The sequence below is a fragment of the Cavia porcellus genome, unplaced genomic scaffold (genome assembly GCF_034190915.1).
Source record: "Cavia porcellus strain 051 isolate PalLab524CR breed Dunkin Hartley unplaced genomic scaffold, mCavPor4.1 scaffold_23, whole genome shotgun sequence".
Taxonomy (NCBI): Eukaryota; Metazoa; Chordata; class Mammalia; order Rodentia; family Caviidae; genus Cavia; species Cavia porcellus.
The window spans coordinates 50,484,629-50,504,694 of record NW_026947506.1 but is presented as its reverse complement, the minus strand read 5'-3'; the positions used below and the strand labels follow the sequence as shown (position 1 = coordinate 50,504,694).

The 20,066-nt window shown below is 39.7% G+C and overlaps 1 protein-coding gene across 1 annotated transcript in view; it reads left to right on the top strand.

The window, feature by feature from the left end:
- Positions 1–18,680, top strand: part of LOC100726727 (zinc finger CCCH domain-containing protein 15-like) — a 32,626-nt gene extending 13,946 nt beyond the window's left edge. Inside the window, 4 exon segments of the mRNA XM_013148203.2 lie at positions 16,734–16,867; positions 16,870–17,364; positions 17,367–17,972; positions 17,975–18,680. Coding sequence (XP_013003657.2) covers positions 16,734–16,867; positions 16,870–17,364; positions 17,367–17,972; positions 17,975–18,063 — 1,324 coding nt within the window. The 3' untranslated portion in view covers positions 18,064–18,680.
- Positions 18,681–20,066: the final 1,386 nt, after the last annotated feature.

Sequence of the window (20,066 nt, the reverse complement as noted above, 5' to 3'; positions counted from 1 at the left end):
ACTAATATTAAACAGAGAATTCAATAAACTTTTTTCCTGATTACAGTTTTATCTCTGATTTTTGTCTCCACTGTTTTGAAATTCAACAACTAAATAAATTCCAGCCCTAAGTACTGTGGGCAACTTCGGAGAACATCTGTACTACCATGATTTCTTAAAATTACTTGAGGAGTACACAAACAGATTCTAAAACTTGCATACTTAGGAAGAATATAGGAGTGACTGAGTCACGGTGGACATATGTTGATACTATAGAAGAGTAATATCATAAATTCAATATTATAAAATCTCATTGTATAAATATCAGACAGTGGGAGTTCCAGCTGGTGGAGGGTTTAGTCCATTTCTGAGGTTTATTTTTCTTTTTCAATCCTTCTACTTTAAGGACCCCAAGGTAGGGTCACTCATCTCATGCAGCTCTCAAACCATTTCCCTGGATGACAGGAGAGGGACTCACTAGACCAGGGAGCTGAAATTCACCGAGGTCTAAGCCCTGTTGTGTGGCTTTCAAATAACAACATTATCTTCACAAATTGGCCATCATATGTCAGTATTTAAAAAGAACTTGTTTTATGCTTAGGGAAGTATATTTTCTCATGGGTACTTTTAGAGCCCTTTTAGATTCGAGCTGAGCCACCATGGACACATTATTACTACTCAAAATTCAGAGATTACTTGAGGGTTTTTGCTTGGTATGTGGCATTCTGCAGACTGTGACAAAATTTTCTGCATATTATCTAAGACTCCAGTTCCATATGGTATAGATTTACTGCCCTACGATTCCTATGTACGTGTATTTACCATTTCTTTCTCTAGCAGACTCAGATCTTTCTACTGTCTCCATAGTTCTACTCTCTCCAGAATCTCATATAGTTGTGATAATATGGTATGCAGTCTTTGCTGATTGTTCTGTGCCATGATTTAGATCTAGAGTATCCTCAGAAAGTCTCAGATGTTCAGAGGTGGGGCTTCAGGAAACACAGGATTCTGGGAGTCTTACATTCATCAGTGCCCTGCTGTTAGAGGGTGGCCTCCAGGTCACCAGGTGTGACTTGGAAGGGTGAAACACCCTCTCTGCATCCTTCTTTGTTTCTCTACTTCCTGGCTGCCATGAAGTGAGCACCTTTCCCTCCACCAGGACCCTCCGCCATGCCGTTCCTGTATTGGAGCCAGCCAAGCATGGACTGAAATTGTGAGCCCAGAGAATTGCTTCTCCGTAAGCTGTACCCGTGCTGAGTCCCTGCATGGTGGGGAAGTGACTAAGACAAACTTTGGTGGCTGTGCCTTTGGAACCTCTTCATACAGCAGGGACATAGTTCAGATGTCTGCAGAGCAAAGGCAGGATGACACAGTCTTACTCAGAGAGAATAATGGTTTGTTTTTGCAGATGATAATTTTAGAAATTTCTTTCAGCCTCAAACTTTTTAAGAATAACTTTCAAAAGCTCTTTGAGGTTAATCGTTGGCCCATCTGTATTTTCCTAGACACTATGTTGTGCTAGATGTTTCTAGCACCAATTGTACGAATTAACCACCTTTTCATGAAGACAAAAAAAAAAAAAAATCAGTGTGGTATTTAAGTCTCTTTATATTATCTTTATTGATGTTTTCATGTAATTTAACAAAAATTAACAATTTTCCAATATTTTCATATGGTACAACTCTATTCATTATGTATACCTGAAGTTCATTTACTACTGAACTGCTATTTTAATGATATATTTCAGTGATAAATTAGACTAATCAATTTAATTGCTTTTTTATTTTACATGCTTCGTAAATCTTTTTTTTGACAATGAATCTTTCAGTAATTTAGTAAATAAATCCATGACCAGTGAAAAGTCCCTATCAAGTTATTCTTATAAATTAAGCCAGACAAAACAAATTTCTCACTTGTTTTATCAAAATGATACATACATATATTTCGATACCATGATTAAATAGCATATTACCCACTCATGTTGCTTTTGTCTATTATGGTTATTGTAACATTATATTACAAATAGAATTTACATGAAACTATAATAATCATCTTTCTGCTTAAACATAGTCACAAAATAAACATATATGACCTGGAGACAACAGAGCCGTCCCATCCCAGGCCTTTGAAGAGATTGATGAGGACAGGGCTTAGCATGGAGGAAAGCTTATAGACTCAAGAGAAGGGAAGTTGAAATGGTTGGGGGAAAAATATGAGGTCAAGCAAATAAAAAATTCATTAGAATTGAGATCATGTGGGACCCTGTAGTCTCTGTCTTTATCTCAAAAATAATGGAAGCTTAATAGATAGCCACAGCTGTATGTGTGTTCCCAGATGTATGTAAGACCATTGCACACTTGAGCCAGTGACAGAGTAAGGATTTGGGGAAAGGATCCAGATGACTGAGGCACGGAGGGATAGTGGCTTCAGGAGATATAGCTAATGACAGATTTTAAAGAACCAAAAGGATTTGAAAATTGAGAAGATATGAGGAAGAGATCATTAAAATATCTCATTACAGAGAATATATTAGAATTTGGAGATAAGAAAGATTTGGGGAGGTTCTTGAGGGAAATTTTAATCATTACACAAACTTTCTGAATTATGCAAACTACCACGAATGGTGGTTCCTTCCCTGAGATCAAGACATGGAGGTTGTTGACCTAAAATCCATGCATTAAATGGATACATTGACTACACTGCTACTTAAATCTGAGGCATATTTGATATATAAAGTATAACACTACCATGAGAACTATATTGTTTTATCATAGTTATTATTTCCAGAATCCAATTAATTTTATCAAACATTTACATTGAAGTAATGTCTATATGTTTTTACTATTTCCCCAAGGTGAGTCTTGAATTCTTTTTTCTGAGTTCTGACACTAAAATGTGTAACTTGTTTGGAGAAACTAGTTCATATCATTTTTCATGTCTTTACTCCAATAATTTCTTGCTTCAATTTATATCTTTTAGCACCTAACATTTAAAAACGCTTGGTGAAAATTAGTTGTCTACTCTATTGTCTAGATGAAATAAGGATGATAATCTTTAGACACAAATAATTGCTTTTTAAAAGATCTCCTAGTCATTAAAATTCCTTAATTTGCTAAAAACTGTGTTCAAGTCTGACTTTTACAAAAATATGTGGTGCTAAACCACCACGGTGCACTCTCTACTGTTATTGTACTAATTTTTAAAAAAAAAGGTAAAGAATTAAATATGATTATAAATGATCCTCTGATAATGCAGTGTGTCAAAATATTTTTCTTTTATTCATACATTTCTCAAGTTTTAGCAATACAAGTCAATGGGACTCTTCCAAACTTACTACCAAAATAAAAGCTCACTGATCCCTTTTAATTCAAAGCAATGCTGCATTTGCCAGGTTTCCTAAACTGTTTGATGGCTGGGGTCAGTGCAGCTCTTGAATCCCGGCTTTCCCAGAGCTGCATTTAGTCCTGGTTTCCTTGACCCAGAGAGGATTCACATTGCATTCACATTGCACTGCAGATGTGTCAGCATTGCCTGTCAGCGGTGCCCGAGTCCTGCTCAACCCTGACCCTCTCCAGAAACTCTCAGCTCCTGCTACATGTGCATAGGTGACAGTGTGTGGGAATCAAGATGTTAGAGCACTCAGAGGGACACATGGCTGGGAAGAAGGCTGGGTGGCTTGTGCTGAGGTCTTGATGAATAGAGCTCATTGCATCGTTCCTTCACTGCAACATCTCTCTTGAGTCCTGTCCTCAGGGCCCCACGAACCAGGCTATCTACTACCCATCCGGTCCTGTCTTAGAATGAGCTGTCCATGATTGTGGGTGGAAACACATCAACTAATTCCATGCGATGGTGCAAAGTCTGCCCTCCCTCATGGCCCTAACAGATTTCTGGAACAAAATCCACACATTCCGTAAACCACGAGGCTTAAACACCAGAGACCCAGTCCTCTCCAGAGGTTGTCTTTGGTCCTTACTTTCCAATCACAAGCAAGTCTGAAATTGTCATCTCCACTCCATTGTATTTCTCTCAAACTAATCAGTGTCATGCATGGGAAAATCTGGCTTTGATGACAGCTTACCTTACCATATTTTCCTGTTAGTTGAGTTTTGAAGTATGGGAGAATGAAGAGGCCAATGACTACAGAAAACTTGAAAACTGTGTCTCGTTACATGAATATGCAACTAAACATAAACACTGGGCAGTTTTATTTTCTTCTGCTCTGTATGCTTGATTCTGATTTGCTATCTTTTCGCTATATATTCTGGATATGCTCAGAAATACGAATGAATTATAGATCTGAGAAAAGAATGAGAATCCTTTCTTTTTATGTTAGTCAGGGAACACAGCTTCTCATGCTTGTGTGGATCCTCATTAGGATCTCATCTGAGCAGAGGTGAAGAGAAAGAATGACAGGGACAGAAAGAGAGGCATAGATGGAGAAAAAACAGATAAAATATCTTAAATACCCTGATAAATGTTTGAGATTTATCACTTTTCTCTGATAGCAATCATCCAAGAGAATAACTGTGTCTTTATCCATATTTTGGAAAATGAAATCAGGGTAGTAAAGACAACCATTCACATCCTGCTCCTTATGGAGCCAGGTGCTTTGCTGTCTGTTCCCCACCCTGGAAGCAGCAGGCAGCTCCCCGCTCACTATGCAGACACAGGTGTCTCCACCATTATCTATCCCTACCAATCCCGGGTGTTTTGCTTATGGAATAATGCTGAGCACTCAAACAATTCTGGCAGAATTTTGAGTCACTTTTTATAGTTTGAAAGGACCAGTCTTGATTCCATTGCAAGACCTCTAGAGGGCTGGTAATGGTGATATTAATTACAGATTTGTTCCCAATATTCTACCTTGAAAAACATAGATACTATTCATAGGCCAAATTGTTCAAGGGAGAGAAGCAAAGTAATGAAAATAAACTTGAATATCCTTTTTTTAACAGACTTTTTCAACTTCAATAAGATATAACTGATGAAGACTGAACTGGTTTGAAGTATACAGGTGACCTTTTGATGTTCTTATGCATTGTGAAATGAATACCATCACCAGGCTAATTACCATGCTTGTGCATCCTTCAGGTAATTAATCGAGTGGGCTATAGGAAGCATTTAAGATCTATACTGCATGGCAGGCATGGAGTGTGGCATCTTGGTTGCGTCATCTTGCTGTGCGTCAGCTCTCTGGAGCGCATTCATCCTGCATAAACAGATCCTGTGCCTTGGAGCAACATCCCCCCTGCATTTGCCCTCCGAACCCTGCCCACCCCTTTCTACCCTCTGCTTTTGTGAGTTTGACGATGAAATTCTACATCTGTGCCGGCACATGCAGCGCTCGCCGCTCTGTGTGTCATTTATTGCCATCTCAGGACAGACTTAAAACAATTGCACATCACAGCTTTGTGAGCAGCTCTGCATTAAAAAGGGAAGGGCTGGCTGGCATCTGGACCACAGCCTGATCCATTCCCTCTACCTCCATACGCAGCTGTGAAGTTTCCAACTCATAGGGCAGCTCTACATTTCAGACTTTGAGGAACTTCTAGATGTTTTCCATAACCACTGAAGCATTTCACACTTCCACCAACAGTTAACAAGGGTGCTCTATTCTCCATCTCTCCACCAACACTTGAGTTCTCTTTGTTGTTAGCCATCTTAACAGGTAGGAAGTGATACATCCTTGTGGATCTGATTTGTATTTTCCTGCTGATTAGTGCTGTTGAGCAATAAATGATGTTTAGGACACTGTATATGTGTGTACAGCAGAATGAAAACAGCATCTTAAATCGTGTCATACACAAAAATCAAGTGGGTATGAATTAAAATTTAACCTTTGAACCTTAAATCTTATGAGTTCCCAAGAAAACCATGGGAACAAGTAATATTACCTTGATCTGAGCAATGATATTTTTGGATACAACATCAACAGACATGCAGCAAAAGTAAAAGTATTCCAGGCAGACTTTGCCAAACTAGAATAACCATACACAGCAAAAGAGACAGTCAGCAAAGTAACGAAGAAAGGGAGAAAAATTTAAAACTATACAAAGCAAACTGTTAATATTCAAAATTCCTAAAGAACTCAAGCACCTTGCAAGAAAGAGAATAAATGATCAGATCATTTTTAAATGACCTTAGGACATGAATAAACATTTCTCAAAAGAAGACTCATAAATAGGGAGGAGGAGTGAAAAATGGTCCACTTATCTTGTTTTTGTTTTTGTTTTTTGATTTCATTCACAGTGACTACACCTAATGAGGACATTCATGGAAATACTCTTTTGTCAAAATTCAGAATGTCTTTCATCATCTTGAAATCTGATGGGATTAATCTGGCTTAATGAACAGAGCATTTACCATGTGCTTTCCAGAATACAGGTAACCAGAGGTCACAGTTCTCAACGGCCAATAATTTGGGGGGGCTTTTTTTGTATCCAGGATCAACCTCATAACCTTGCACTTGCCACAGGCGGGCACTTTTGCGGCTGAGCTGTATTCCAGGCCTCGAGCTATATCCTCAGCTACTGATAGTTTAAAAGCACTTAATAGTCCAGATTCCTTCAAGTTATTATGGAATTTTTAAAAAGAGCTATTATTTATTATTCCTTTGATAATATAGTTGAAAATAAGATATTGAATTTATATATGTTTAAAAATTTAGGGATGATGGAGCAGACTTCCTCTTCATATTTTGGAAGGTGACCCTTTCTTTTAGACTAAGAACACTTCTATAAAGGCCTTTTTACATGAATTCTGTAGCTGTTTCCCCTCTTAGTGTAGCTAAAAGATTTAAGATTCCTTAAATCCAAAACTATGAGTAAAAATAATTACTTTTCATTGATCAAAATTTAAATAATTTCAAAGCACTTCTCAAGATTATACTTCTTTTCTAAAAAATGACAGAATCATGCTGCACCTAAGCTTCAAAACATAAAAATTCTAATTTTTTGTGTATATGTTTGTGTATACAGTTGTACACAAAAATGAGTGTCAAAGGTCATTTAAAAGGAATTTCTTATGCCACATTTTCATGTGAATTCCAACAGGATATCAAGAAGCTAGCCAGTGTTTGCATGTTTATACACAAAGAACTCCTCCCTCAGTGGGAGCCTCCAAAGAAATCCCCAAAGAGCTCCTGAGGCCTTTGGTTCTCAGCAATCTGAGCGCAGGAAAGCACTGTGCCAGAAAAGCCCGGAGACAGTGAGTTTGGGGGAAGTGCTGTGTGATCCCAGTAGACCATTCAGCCCCCTGCAATCCAGGCTCCTGAGATCTTGGTCAGCCAAACCTCATGGAATGGGAAGTGCTGTGGGAGCCAGGCTCCTTTTGTGGAAGAAGCTATGTGCCTGCTATTAGGGACATGTGGGTCTCTGTGCTCCCATGGTACAGGCAGCACATGGTCCAGGGCCATCTTACCTGGACTCAGAAGGAAGTGGATGGGCCACTGCATGGGACCACAACTAAAAAGAGGTTCTGTCATGCACCTTGAGGTAGGCTTGGAAGAGGATCACAGAAGATCATTATTTTGTGGCAATGCCTCTGAACTCAACAAATTTATAGGACATTAGGAAGGAAGGTATCTTAGTCACTGTCCCCTGGCTGGAACCCAATACTTGATACCTACCATTTAAGAAAGGAGAGATTTACTTTGATTCACATTTCGGAAGTTTCAGCTCATGCTAAAAGGGCTGTAAGTTAGAAACAGCATCATGGAACGGCCTGGGGGAGGAGAGCTGCTTGCATCACTGCCAGGGAGCAGAGAACAAATCACATAGCTGTGGGGAGATTTGTCCTTCCTGGTTCTGTCTCCAAGGGCCAACTTTTCCCACCTGGATGCCACCTCCCAGCAGCAGGCCAGGAAGTGTTCCGCATGTTCGGTTACCTTCCAAAAGCCCCGCCTATGAGCACTTGAGGCTTTGAGGGGTCATTTTCAATGCAAATCCAAATACAAAGTAATAGTTTAAAAAATAGCTTTGACATGCAACTGTTGTTCCTATACTTTAAGTGTCTTCTTGTCCTAATTTTCAAAAGTATAAGGAAATCAGGGAGATAGAGGTGTTCAGTATGAGGCCTATTCACAGATTTTTTTTTTTTATTTAAAGGGAAAAAATGCAAAATAGAAAAAAGGGTAGAAATAATACAGAATTTTAAAAAAAATAAACACTAAGAAATCACTAATTGACAAATTACATATTGTCCTCTTAGAAATAGTGGTTCAAGTTATAAAATTAAAACATAAAAAGTGGACAAACAGTGAGAGAGCAAACCGTTTTGTTGTACGATCTAACAAAACTTAGTAATATGGTTATCAACCCTACACACTGAAACATTCATGCAGTTATATCCTTTAGAGCACTTGCTTTCCCTCTCTTTTTACAATAACAAGAATACATTTTGGCAGCAGTTATACACTAGAGACACAATGGGATATTTATAAATATGATTCTTATTTATTTCACTTATGAGGATAGTTTCAAGTTGCCTCCACTTACCTATAAACTCAAGATCATCCTTTTTTATAGATGAAAAATATCCCATTGTATAAAAACACCACATCTTTTTTGTCCACTCTGTGGTTGATGAGCATTTTGGTTGTTTCCAAGATTTAGCTATTACAAATTGAGCTATTATGAACATGGGTGCACATATGTCATTGTGACATGAACTTTTCAGTTTTTCTGGGAAAATACCCAGGTGGGGACTAGCTGGGTTGAATGGCATTTCCAATCCTAGTCTTCTGAGAAATCTCCATATTGATTTCCACAGTGGCTGCACCAGTCTACACTCCCACCAACAGTGGAGCAGTGCTCCTTTTTCCCTGCAGCCTCCCCAACATTTGTTATCAGTTGATTTCTTGATGGTAGCTATTCTTTCTGGAGTGAGATGAAATCTCAATGCTGTTTTAATTTGTATGTCTTGAATGACCAGTGATGGTAAACATTTCTTCATTTATTTATTTTCCATTTGGATATCTTCATCTGAGAAATGTGTGTTCATCTCAGATGCCCATTTCTGGAGAGGATCTTTGATTGTGGGAGGCTTGGTGTTTTTCAATATGTTCTGGATATAAGTCCTTTGTCTGAGAGGTTGCCTGCTAAAATTCTTTCCCATTCTGTGGGCTTTCTTTTCACTCTGTTGGTGATTTATTTTGAAGTGCAAAACTCTTTCAATAATATGGGATCCAAGTTACTGTCTTCAAAGTGTTTCTATGTAGTTTGTGTTTTGTTCATGAATTCTCTGCCTACTCCTAGGTCTCCAAGATTTCTTCTATCTAACTTGTCCTCCAGTAGGTTTAGTTTTACCATTTTAATGTTTAGGTCCTTGATCCATTTTGACTTTAGTTTAGTGCATGGTGATAGGCCTGAGTCCAGTTTCAATCTCTGGCATGCTATTCACAGATTTTAAAAAGCTGGCCAAATACCTAAGCAGGAACTGTAAGTCTACCTGCATCAAATTACAGAGACCTAGCAATGATGGATGCTTTATCATCTATTCACCCATTTTAAAGTTTGTTGACCTTTGGATTCTGAGGGAAAAATTGTGTGTAGAAAGCACACAGCTTACAATCAAGATAAGAAAACCTTCGTTGATTAGGTGATCTAACAAATCAGCAAGTTATGAAGAAGGATGTGCATAGCAGATGAAAGTAGGGAAGGATGAGTCAGAGAACCAATAGTTTACATCACACATGAAGATGAAGAAAGTATTTCTAAGTGGCAGGAAAAAGGAAATCAGTAACGAGACAAAAGGACGAAGCACGGAGGGTTTGTGGTGGGAAAAGCCAAGCTCATTGGTAGAAATGAAGGTCAGTTAACTCCCCCGCACAGGACTGATGCAAAATTGGCCAGAGAGTAGGTCATTTACTCGTCATATAAATTTATAAGTGAAATGCTTTCTAATAACACATGCATCAATTCTGATTTATAATATTTCATACTCTATCATTTATTTGATCCACAATACATAATTTTGTTCTCAAAACATGTTAGTGTACTTTTGCAGGTAAGGACAGAAAACTTCTCATACAAAATTTTTGTTTTCAGTCTAAAATCTACCTTATTGTCCTTTAATAAATCTCAGCCTTGACAACATACCTCAGGGAAACTGGAAATTACAGGAGTTACATTGCTTTCGGTCATTACAAGCTTGCGCTTTACAGATAAAGAAATGCATTAAAATACAGAGGAACAAGGGGGAAATGAATGTTTAATACAAATAAAAGCAATCTCAGAGAAGAGGAGACAGCAGAAAACTCTATCAAAATCTGTCCAGTTCTTACATTAAAACTGTCAAATACATTTTCACTGAGACAGAGAGATTTTATTTGTTCTGGCCTTCATGGTGGCACAAGTTGCATCTGCTTGTTGGTGTTTTCCTTGGATTTAAACGTAAACCTAAAAATTAAAGTTGTTTTCATCAAGGGCTATGGCTTAGGAATTACGGACTAAGATTCAAAATAAGCTTCCACATGGAGGCACAGATACCTCAGCATCCCCAGGGTTTGCAGCCCCCTCAGGAACAGAAACTGGGCACTGGTCAAGGTGAGCAAGTTGAGTGATTGTTGCTAAGGTCCTGCGAGAGAAGCTCTTACCTGACCCAGCGGTCTGTGGCCACAGGAATTGGTACCTGAATGTGTTATCACGCAAGAGGCACCAAAGTGATGCAGTTCCTCTTGGATTCTGATTAAAAAACTAGTGCAGGGAGTGACGATGCACACCCCGAGTGGACCTGGTGCTGAGAGTGCATGAGCTGACCTCTGCGTCCACTGACATGGAAGACGCAGCCATGTACACTCTGATGTCCTGCTGTGAAGTGCTGAGAACAGGACACGGTATAGAGAAACACCCTGGTTCTTAAACGTGAGTTTCCCTCCTGGTATTTACCATCTGAAATTACCTCTCTGAAACGCCCGGCTTAACACTTCAAATGTAATATTTTCTGTTTAGTATTCTGTAAAATATGCATGTGTTACTATATAGTTTAGCCAATAATTTTATTATGGATTTTTTCTGATTTCTTAGTTTTGAAAAACAAAAAGAATGATGTACTAATCTAGATAATTTATTTTGGGTCATACGAGTTATATGTGAATGTAATTGACAAAGTCCTATACGTATAAGTTTTACAACATTTTATTTTGAAATGTATAAATGTTGTCAAATGATTACTACATTTAAAACTAGTTATCATACCCTCACCTCATAGCAATTCTTAATTTCCTCCCTTGAGAAATAAAATAAGGGAAGTAAAAAAAAATGTTGACCAAAAAGAAATCTGTGTGCAGCATTAACCTCTGGAGATAGATTGAAATAGGAATGTGACCACCATTTGAAACACTTTGTTTTTTCCTCTCTAGAAATGTGCATTTTTGAAAGTAAAAGGTTAACAATGCCATTCATAGCAGGTGTGATCAGAACATGGCGTGAATGTTTATGTTTTAGGAATTTGTTACAGTAAGAGGCACAGAGACCTTTATCCACTCACCATCTTCGCTCTCACTGCAGACACAGTGTCCGGGCTTGTCCTCACTTTCCAAAGCAGCTCTGCAAGTGTACTTTCCTGATGTCTTGATGAAGTGTGATCAGAAATGGAGTGAATGCTCCTGCCAGTGCCTCCCACTGAAAAAGCAGCTCATAAAGACACCATGCTGTGTGCTTATCCACCTTATTTGCTGGATCTGACACTGTGTGACTTCTGACTCTTCCCTGAAGCCAAAATGACCGTGAAAAGAAATGGTTTGAATAAATTCAGAACAATGACGGTTCCAGGACACTACAGTTAAAGACCTCTGTGAAAGAGGACTCCAGAGCTGCTTCAGAAAGAGGGAAGGGCTATGGGTTGAGTGTGTTCAGAGTGAGGGGGACATCTTGATGGGAATTTGATGGAACGTCTCTTTAATGTAATAAATTTTTAAATATACACATCGTGAATGTTCATATATGTTTATATGTGAATGTGGCTTTAAAACCTGTTGCTTCATTTAGTGGATATATTTTAGAAAATGGTTCTTTGTGAATGAAGAGGCGTGCACTGAAGGTTTTAGAGTGGTGAAACTGCTGTGTAACACCGTAATGCACACAGGCAATTATATATCTGACAACAGCATGCATGAGCACTTACGCAATGGATGATGGTGCACACGTGCTATTGTATGTTTGTACCCCACAGGCAAAACTGCACTGAGAGAGAACCTGTGGGTAAGGTGTGGACTTGCAGTGACAACACTGTGCCCATGTTGTCTGCAGACAATGTGGTTCCTGGGTGTCTACCCTGAGGATGCTGTAGACAGCTCAGCACAGGTGTCCTCCTTGTCTGGCCCACCTCCAGACACTAAGTAATATAAGCAACCCTAAGGGTACAGTGACACTCTTACCCATTTTGAACTCAAGATCTCATGGCTCTGATGTGAGCCTAGACCGTGTCATTAACTGAGCCCGCAAGTCAAACTTCAGGAGATACACATTTCCTTAATCTATGCTTTCCTGGTCTCCATGCCAGGCACTGTGGACTCTGAGGATTTCTGGGAATCCAGGTAAGTGAGATAGGCCAAAGATGCTCAGATGATGCACATGTATTTGTTTTGCTTAATTCATTTTGAATTGAGGTACTAGCTGTACTTGTTTGTACTTTATGATGCAGTAACACAGTGTATGTGCGCAGTGCATAATGATCAAATCAGTGTTAGCCTTTCCCTCTCAGTCAAGGTTCAACCTTTCTTTGTGTTTGGAGCCTACTGACTCCTGCTGCTAGTATTTGCAAGTCTTACATTAAGCTCTTGTGAATCATCCTCCTGTGTTACTGAGCGTGAGGACTGATTCCGCCCAGCTCGCTATGCCTTGGTAGCTGTACACTCTCCCACACCCACTCTCCATGTGCAGTAACCCCTCTTCTCTCTCCTCTATGATCACCTTTCTTGGCTTCCATCCATGAGGTCGGGAAACATCGTCTTTGTGGATCTGACCTATGTCACTTCACATAATGTGAAGCTTCTTTCAGTTGCACTCATGCTGCTATAGTGGACAGGATTTTATGACTTTTATGGCTGAATTATATTCTATTGTGTAGATAAAACACAAGAGCACCCTCATCACGTCAGAAACATCCTCAGTAAGATGCATGACTAGAGCACAGGACAAAGGAGTTGGAAGCTGGTGCTGCAGTGACCAAGCGGAGTGCAGTGTCTGTTCAGGGACACAGCAGTGCTGTGCTGTCCACTCATGGTATGGCCAGACAGAAGCCCCCTGGAGCTCATCTCTGAAGCTCTTCACAGACACTGGCCACCAGCAAATGAGACTCACCCTCTGTGGACATGGAAGGAACGTGGAAGCCATAGCATACAAGTTAAAACGGGAGTAAAAACAGAACTCATCAAAACTCAGTGGCTCTCAGGAAGGACTGGAAACCAGCTGTCTCAGGAACAGTCCCTGCTCCCTGGAGGCAGGGCAGAGGCCTCACCCCAGCACAGCCCTGTGCCAGGCCAGATGCCTTGGTATCCTGTACTGGGAGGAGTGCTCAGGGTGGCATTTGATGAACCTCTGTGCACTAACTGTGGGTTAGCGTTGGAGGGAGGAGGCCACACTTTTAAAAGGGAGACCCGAAGTGACATGTGCTGTTACCTCCAAAAAGTCCAACAATTTCCACTGTGGAAACCAAGCAGTTGGCCTGGCTCTGGCTGCAGGGTCAGAAGGGATCCGTGTGAGCTCCCTGAATCAGTGTGCACAGCACAGTGGGCACCGCAGGCCATCCCAGCTGGGGAAAGTTCATCCTGGCCGCTCTGCATCCTATCACTCTGCTGTCCCACCTGTGCCCTGGGGAAGCTGACAAGCCAGAAACAAAGATGCTGCTAGTCAGACACCAGACACAGGTCTAACCTAAACCCAGAATCACGGGGTGCTTCTCGGTCTGGTCCCCTCACCAGCCTCTCACTAGGAAAGTGACTGCTTGGTGTGGGGTTTGTAGAATTGAGAATCATTCTACTTCCAGCAAAAAGCCTCTCATTTTCTGGATAGAATAGGGTGAAAGTTGTTTGTGTGAAGCAAGGTTTTCTCCAAAATATATAAGTGAATAGTTTATGTATTTTCTTATTGACCATGACACATTTTTGAATTTTGTTCTGCCAATATAACATTATCTTTGTCTGGTGACCTCTCTCCAAATGTTTACATCTACTTACTTCTTGGAACTTGGCACCAATTTGAAATATGCATCCACGTGTTTACCATACTCTCGATTGTTTAAAGGTTCAAATTCAATTATCTCATGAATGTAATAAGATCTGCCTGACTTCATTGTCATAGAAATACTGATTTTCACAATTTTCAGTTTCACCTAGATTATATTTTAACACATTTATAAAGATATATATACATATATATCAAGCCTAAATTATGTTCTTAAAAACAAATACCAGTAGCTGTTTAAAAGAGTAAACATTGTGCATTGAGAAAAGTTTACAGATGTTTAAAACTCATAAAATAAAAGAGAGTTTGAAATTTGATTTTCTGGTTATCACTAATTTACATTGTTTTAAACAGTGTATTAGAGAAAAATTTCCAAAAATCCACAAAGGCTTGTTAAATTTATTAAGATATTAAGATAAATCTTACATAATAAATCTGTAAACAAGTTTTTTCTATAGAAAATGTGTTTGCAATAGTTATTATGACTGTAATTTATTAATTTTAAATAGATCATTTTATACTTAGGATCTTAGAATTGTTTTCAGAGTCCTTGTCTAATTGTTGGGGTCCGATAAAGAGGGTTAAAAAAATCAACAGATCCATTGACAAACAGGCAACTGAACCAGAAGAGTTTTTGTGTTAACTTACTATTTCAAAGGATGTATAAGCAGAAATAGATAACAATGACCTCAAGCCCATTCTGAACTGTTCTTTTTATAAACATAACACTCAAATAAGATGTACCGACGTGATCCATATAGAAACCCTCATATTCAGCCAGTGCTCTGTAAAAATAAATGCACAGCCCTCTTTTCTGTCCCTCCTATATGGAGGTCTGTGAGAACCCTTTTATCACATAAAGATACAGGGTTAACATTTCCTAAACCACCTGTGTATCAAGAAGATTATTAGGTCTTGTCTAATTGTTTTATGGATTAACAACTGATGGTCAACTTAACACCGCTGGACTAACTCAGCATGGTGCTGAGCATGGATGTTCTGCCTGAAGAAATTTGCCAACATAAATAGAGATGTGGAGAAGAAGACCTGGGCATTGTGATTTCTCTTTAAGTGTTGCTGTTCTGAGCTGTTGTTTCTCCTGGAGTTCATCATGGCTAGCTTCCATAGTGTGAGTTCAACCATCGTCAAGAGAGGAGCTCCGGACCTCTGTGTTCCTGTGGGTGGCTGTGGTACTTTTCAGAGCAGCCCTGGTTCTTATTTTGAGCCTGACTTCTTGGCCACAGTATAGAACCCTCAGCCTACCAGCACAGCCCCTTTTACCCTGCTGGTATAGACTTTCTAGCTTCCACTGCTGACCTTTGGTCCTTCTCAGTGTGGATTCATAAAACAGACTGGTGTGAGTCCTTCTCATGGGCTCTAGACATGCAGTTGGATTTGTGGGAGGCATTGTCATCAGCTCTAGGTCTTATCTGGACTCATACAGGACACTGCTGTGGGATCCAAGCCCTTGGCTGAATATTCTGAGTGTGGTAGACAGATTTCCTACACTTGTTTGTATTTAACTCTGGGTGACCATCATAAAACAATATTATAAATTCTGTGCCCTGACTCTAATTATTCTCTGCACAACACCTGACTAAAACAGCCTGTATGTAAAAAGATAAGAAATGTAAATATAAGTTTTAAATCTATAAGAATATCAAAAGCAACACATATTTATTTTTCTGGAGAAGCCACGATGCACTCTCATATCCAGTTTCCCCAGCTCCCATCTCTCCTGTGCAGTGTCGCATCTCCTCCATGCCCTACTGGCTGGGCAGGAATACATTCCTTTCATTTGGGAACTGTAACCTTTCTCCTCACAGTGACACTGACTCTCCAGGGCTGTCCTCTCACCACGCCCAATCAGAAACAATTCCTGTATAAGGTAAGATTTTATGCAAATGGAAGGGGCATTAAAAACATTTAAAGTGTGTCAGGTGGGTGTACCAACCACATGCAACGAGGTACAATATAAAATATACTGTATCTCATTGTACGATGAAAGAGCATTAGTCAAACAAAATATTTAATGAGATTTTTAAAGTATAGCTAGAAACGGTTTTAAAGATTTCATTCTGCTTACTTGGAAAAAATGTATCAACTTTTAATTTAGAAAATGATCAAATTAAAAATGATATAAAACTGCTAAGTATAGCCTGGATAATTATAGTGATAACTGCACTGTGCTGAAGATATTAACTTAGAAATATAATGGGATTTCTATTTCTGTCATATCACAGCTACTCAGTCCACAACTCTCGGATGCCTAGGCTCAGGGGGAGAGGGTCCTTCTACCCATTCCCTTTGTTCTGTAATTGTAACCACACAAAACTATTCCACCAACTTCGGGAACTGATTGGTTTCCCTGTGTTCGTCTCCATCACATTATGTCTTAATAAATTTCTTTTATCTTTTTTATCCTCTTACCTAAAAAATAAGGTCTTTGTTTTTATTTTGTTACTTTTTTTGGGTGTTGTTGGGGATTGAATTCAGGGTGCCACCCATGTTAGACAGGTGCCCTATCACACAGCTGTGGACCCAGACTTTTTTCTGAATTTATGACAGAGGGTCCCATCTTCTTCCTGTTGAGGTGCCAAATTTCCCTTCAGCATCCACCTGTCCTCAAGTCTGGCCGGTGCCACCTCTCTCCGCAGTGCCCCCCAAGAAACAGGCTCAGGCGGGGGGCAGCAAAAAGGCGGAGCAAAAAAGAAGGAGAAGATTATTGAGGACAAAACTTTTGGTCTAAAGAACAAGAAAGGAGCAAAGCAACAGAAGTTTATCAAGGCTGTCACTCATCAAGTTAAATTTGGTCAACAAAATCCATGTCAGGTAGCACAAAGTGAAGCTGAAAAGAAATTGAAGAAAGATGACAAGAAGAAAGAATTGCAGGAGCTAAATGAGCTCCTCAAACCTGTTGTCGCAGCTCAAAAAATAAGTAAAGGTGCAGACCCCAAGTCCGTGGTGTGTGCCTTCTTCAAGCAGGGCCAGTGCAGGAAGGGTGACAAGTGCAAGTTTTCCCACGACCTGACTTTGGAGAGAAAATGTGAAAAACGAAGTGTTTACATTGATGCAAGAGATGAAGAACTTGAAAAAGATACAATGGATAATTGGGATGAGAAACAGCTCGAAGAGGTAGTGAACAAGAAGCACGGTGAGGCAGGAAAGAAAAAAACAAAAACTCAAATAGTCTGCAAGCATTCCTTGAAGCTATTGAAAATAACAAGTATGGCTGGTTTTGGGTGTGCCCTGGAGGGGGTGATAATTGTATGTATCGGCATGCACTTCCTCCTGGATTTGTGTTGAAAAAAGATAAAAAGAAAGAAGAGAAAGTAGATGAAATTTCGTTAAAAGATCTCATTGAAAGAAAGCGTTCTGCTCTGGGCCCGAATGTTACCAAAATCACTCTAGAGTCTTTTCTTGCGTGGAAGAAACGGAAAAGACGAGAAAAGATTGACAAACTTGAACAAGACATGGAAAGAAGGAAAGCTGACTTCAAAGCGGGAAAGGCGCTGGTGATCAGTGGCCGAGAGGTGTTTGGATTCCGCCCTGAACTGGTCAGTGACCACGACGAGGAGGCCGACGAGGTTGATGATTCCATGAGCGTAAAAGACAGACCTAAGCCTGTACATCCAAGACATGTAGATGAGACAGGCGTTACTGTAGCCAGTCTCGAAAGATTCAGCACATACGCTCCAGATAAGGACGAAAACAAACTCAGCGAAGCTTCTGGAGGTGGAGCTGAAAATGGAGAAGGCAGTGACTTGGAGGAGGGCAGTGAAGTGGGCGGACCAGAAAACGGAGCCCTCGAGCCGGTCCTGTGGACCAGAACCTTTTCACCGGGGAGGATCTGGGTGAACTGGAAGAAGAGCTGAACACAATCGATCTAGAAGAATGACACCAGACTCGTCAAGGAAGAGATGAGTCGGCTCCGCTGGAGCTGAAATTGACTGCACTCATTTTTCACCTAGAATCAACAGGATGTTCGTTTCTCATGATTCTAGAGGGTTTGCTCTCCTCTGACACAGGAGTGTTCACCCTCCCTGCATCTTCTCCTCTGACTTTGGCTCCATCTCATAGTAAGTTCATAGTAGTTCATGAAATATTGAAATATAAAGGTCATTGCAGAAAATGATTGTTGTACCTGTCCTCTCAATAGGAAGTGTAACTGCTTTTCCAGCTTTCGGTTTCCATTGGGCATGTGTTACTACCAACAACGTAAGTCTACACTTAAAGACCCTTAATTTGATGCAGTTTTCAAAGAGTGATTTTCTTTCCTTTGTATTTATATGGTTTAAAGACTGCCTAGATGTGAGCACTGTGCTGTAGAAAGGAAACTGCACATGCACATTCAGTGTTGGGTATCTTTGGACAACTTGATGGACATTTAAAATGGAACATGAACCCAACGGGATCAGCTACAGTGCCCTGTGTTTTCCCTCTTCTTTTTTGCCAATAAAGTTGTAAATAAAGAACATCATACATTAAAACCTTAAAAAAAAAAAGAAAAAAAAAAAAGAATTTATGACAGAGTCCTCTTAAATTGCCAGGGCTGGTCCCAAACTTGTGATCCTGCTTCACCGTTCAGATTAGCTAGGATTACAGGCATGCAGCACCACATCCAGCAAAGAGCCAGCTTTTAAATGAAAGTATAGTTTCATAATGTATTTATTCTATGTGTACAAATGCAGTACCTATTCTCTGCTGAAGTAGTATTATTGTTAATGTACCTGGGCAATAAGAATGAAGGTGTCTATGACTGTAAGAGTTACACAGTTACACTTTTTAGTTAATGACAAGGGCCTGCAGCTCTGTGACGACCCATGGTGAGTACTTTGTGAAGAAGACACATGGCTTTGCTCTTACTTACAGACATACACATAGTTATAGAATGGTAGCACCTTTATGTGATAGTTTGAATTTTAAATTACATAAATTAATGCATGATTCAAATATACTTTATTAAGGGTACATTAAACTAATCCAGATGCAGTTGTAAAACATAGAATTTATGTTATAGGAAGTGGGGTTACATGAAGCCAGGCTTACTGCCCTCGAGGAAGATGAGTTTAAATGTTCTCCCACGATGCAGTGGAAATACCTAAGAAATAGTCTCAAGTGTATGAGACTGGACACTTGTGGTCTTAGGATTGTGAATGATCAAAGCACAGTTTGGAAATATTAGCTATGTGAGTGATACATGCCATAATGGAGCCATTCCCTGTCACCTTGAGAGCCCAACCCAGCAAAGACAGAGCCTCATAGAACTCCAGGATGTGAACATAAAATTCAACCAGGTTGGATCCCAATTGAAAGCTGATTTTTCCCTAGTCTGACACTTCCCAGTCCCTTCTCCCCTTCCTCACCATTTTCTTTCAATACAGATATGTGTTCAAAAATATTTTGGGGGAAATAAATGATAGAAATCAGTTGTGCTATATAATTACTGCCTTTGTGGTACTAAAATATGTACTTAGAAAAATATTGTGATGATAATTTTACCACCCAGGTTTTATGAATAAATAATGATTTAAAATACATACTTGGAATTTTGTTGCAGCTTTAAACACTTCCGTTTATCACTGGATGCTTACTGCTAGCTGTGCATGTTCCCAGGGTGTTTGATACTGATGGTCCCTTTTCATCCATGATAACAGAACACCTGCTGTCTTCTTGCCATTTTCCTGGGGTTATTCTTGAGCACCTGCAAGAAGACTGCTCGTTTAACTGCCTTGATATCAGAGCATTGTGGCTTCACTTGTCTGAAAGACAGACATGACCACGGATGCATTCACCTGTGTCCTGCTGCATGTGCTCAAACTTCAATAGACAGAGTATAGACTGACACATGTCATCAGAGTGGGTAAGGATGGGATTATATTAAACTATCATTTCAACATG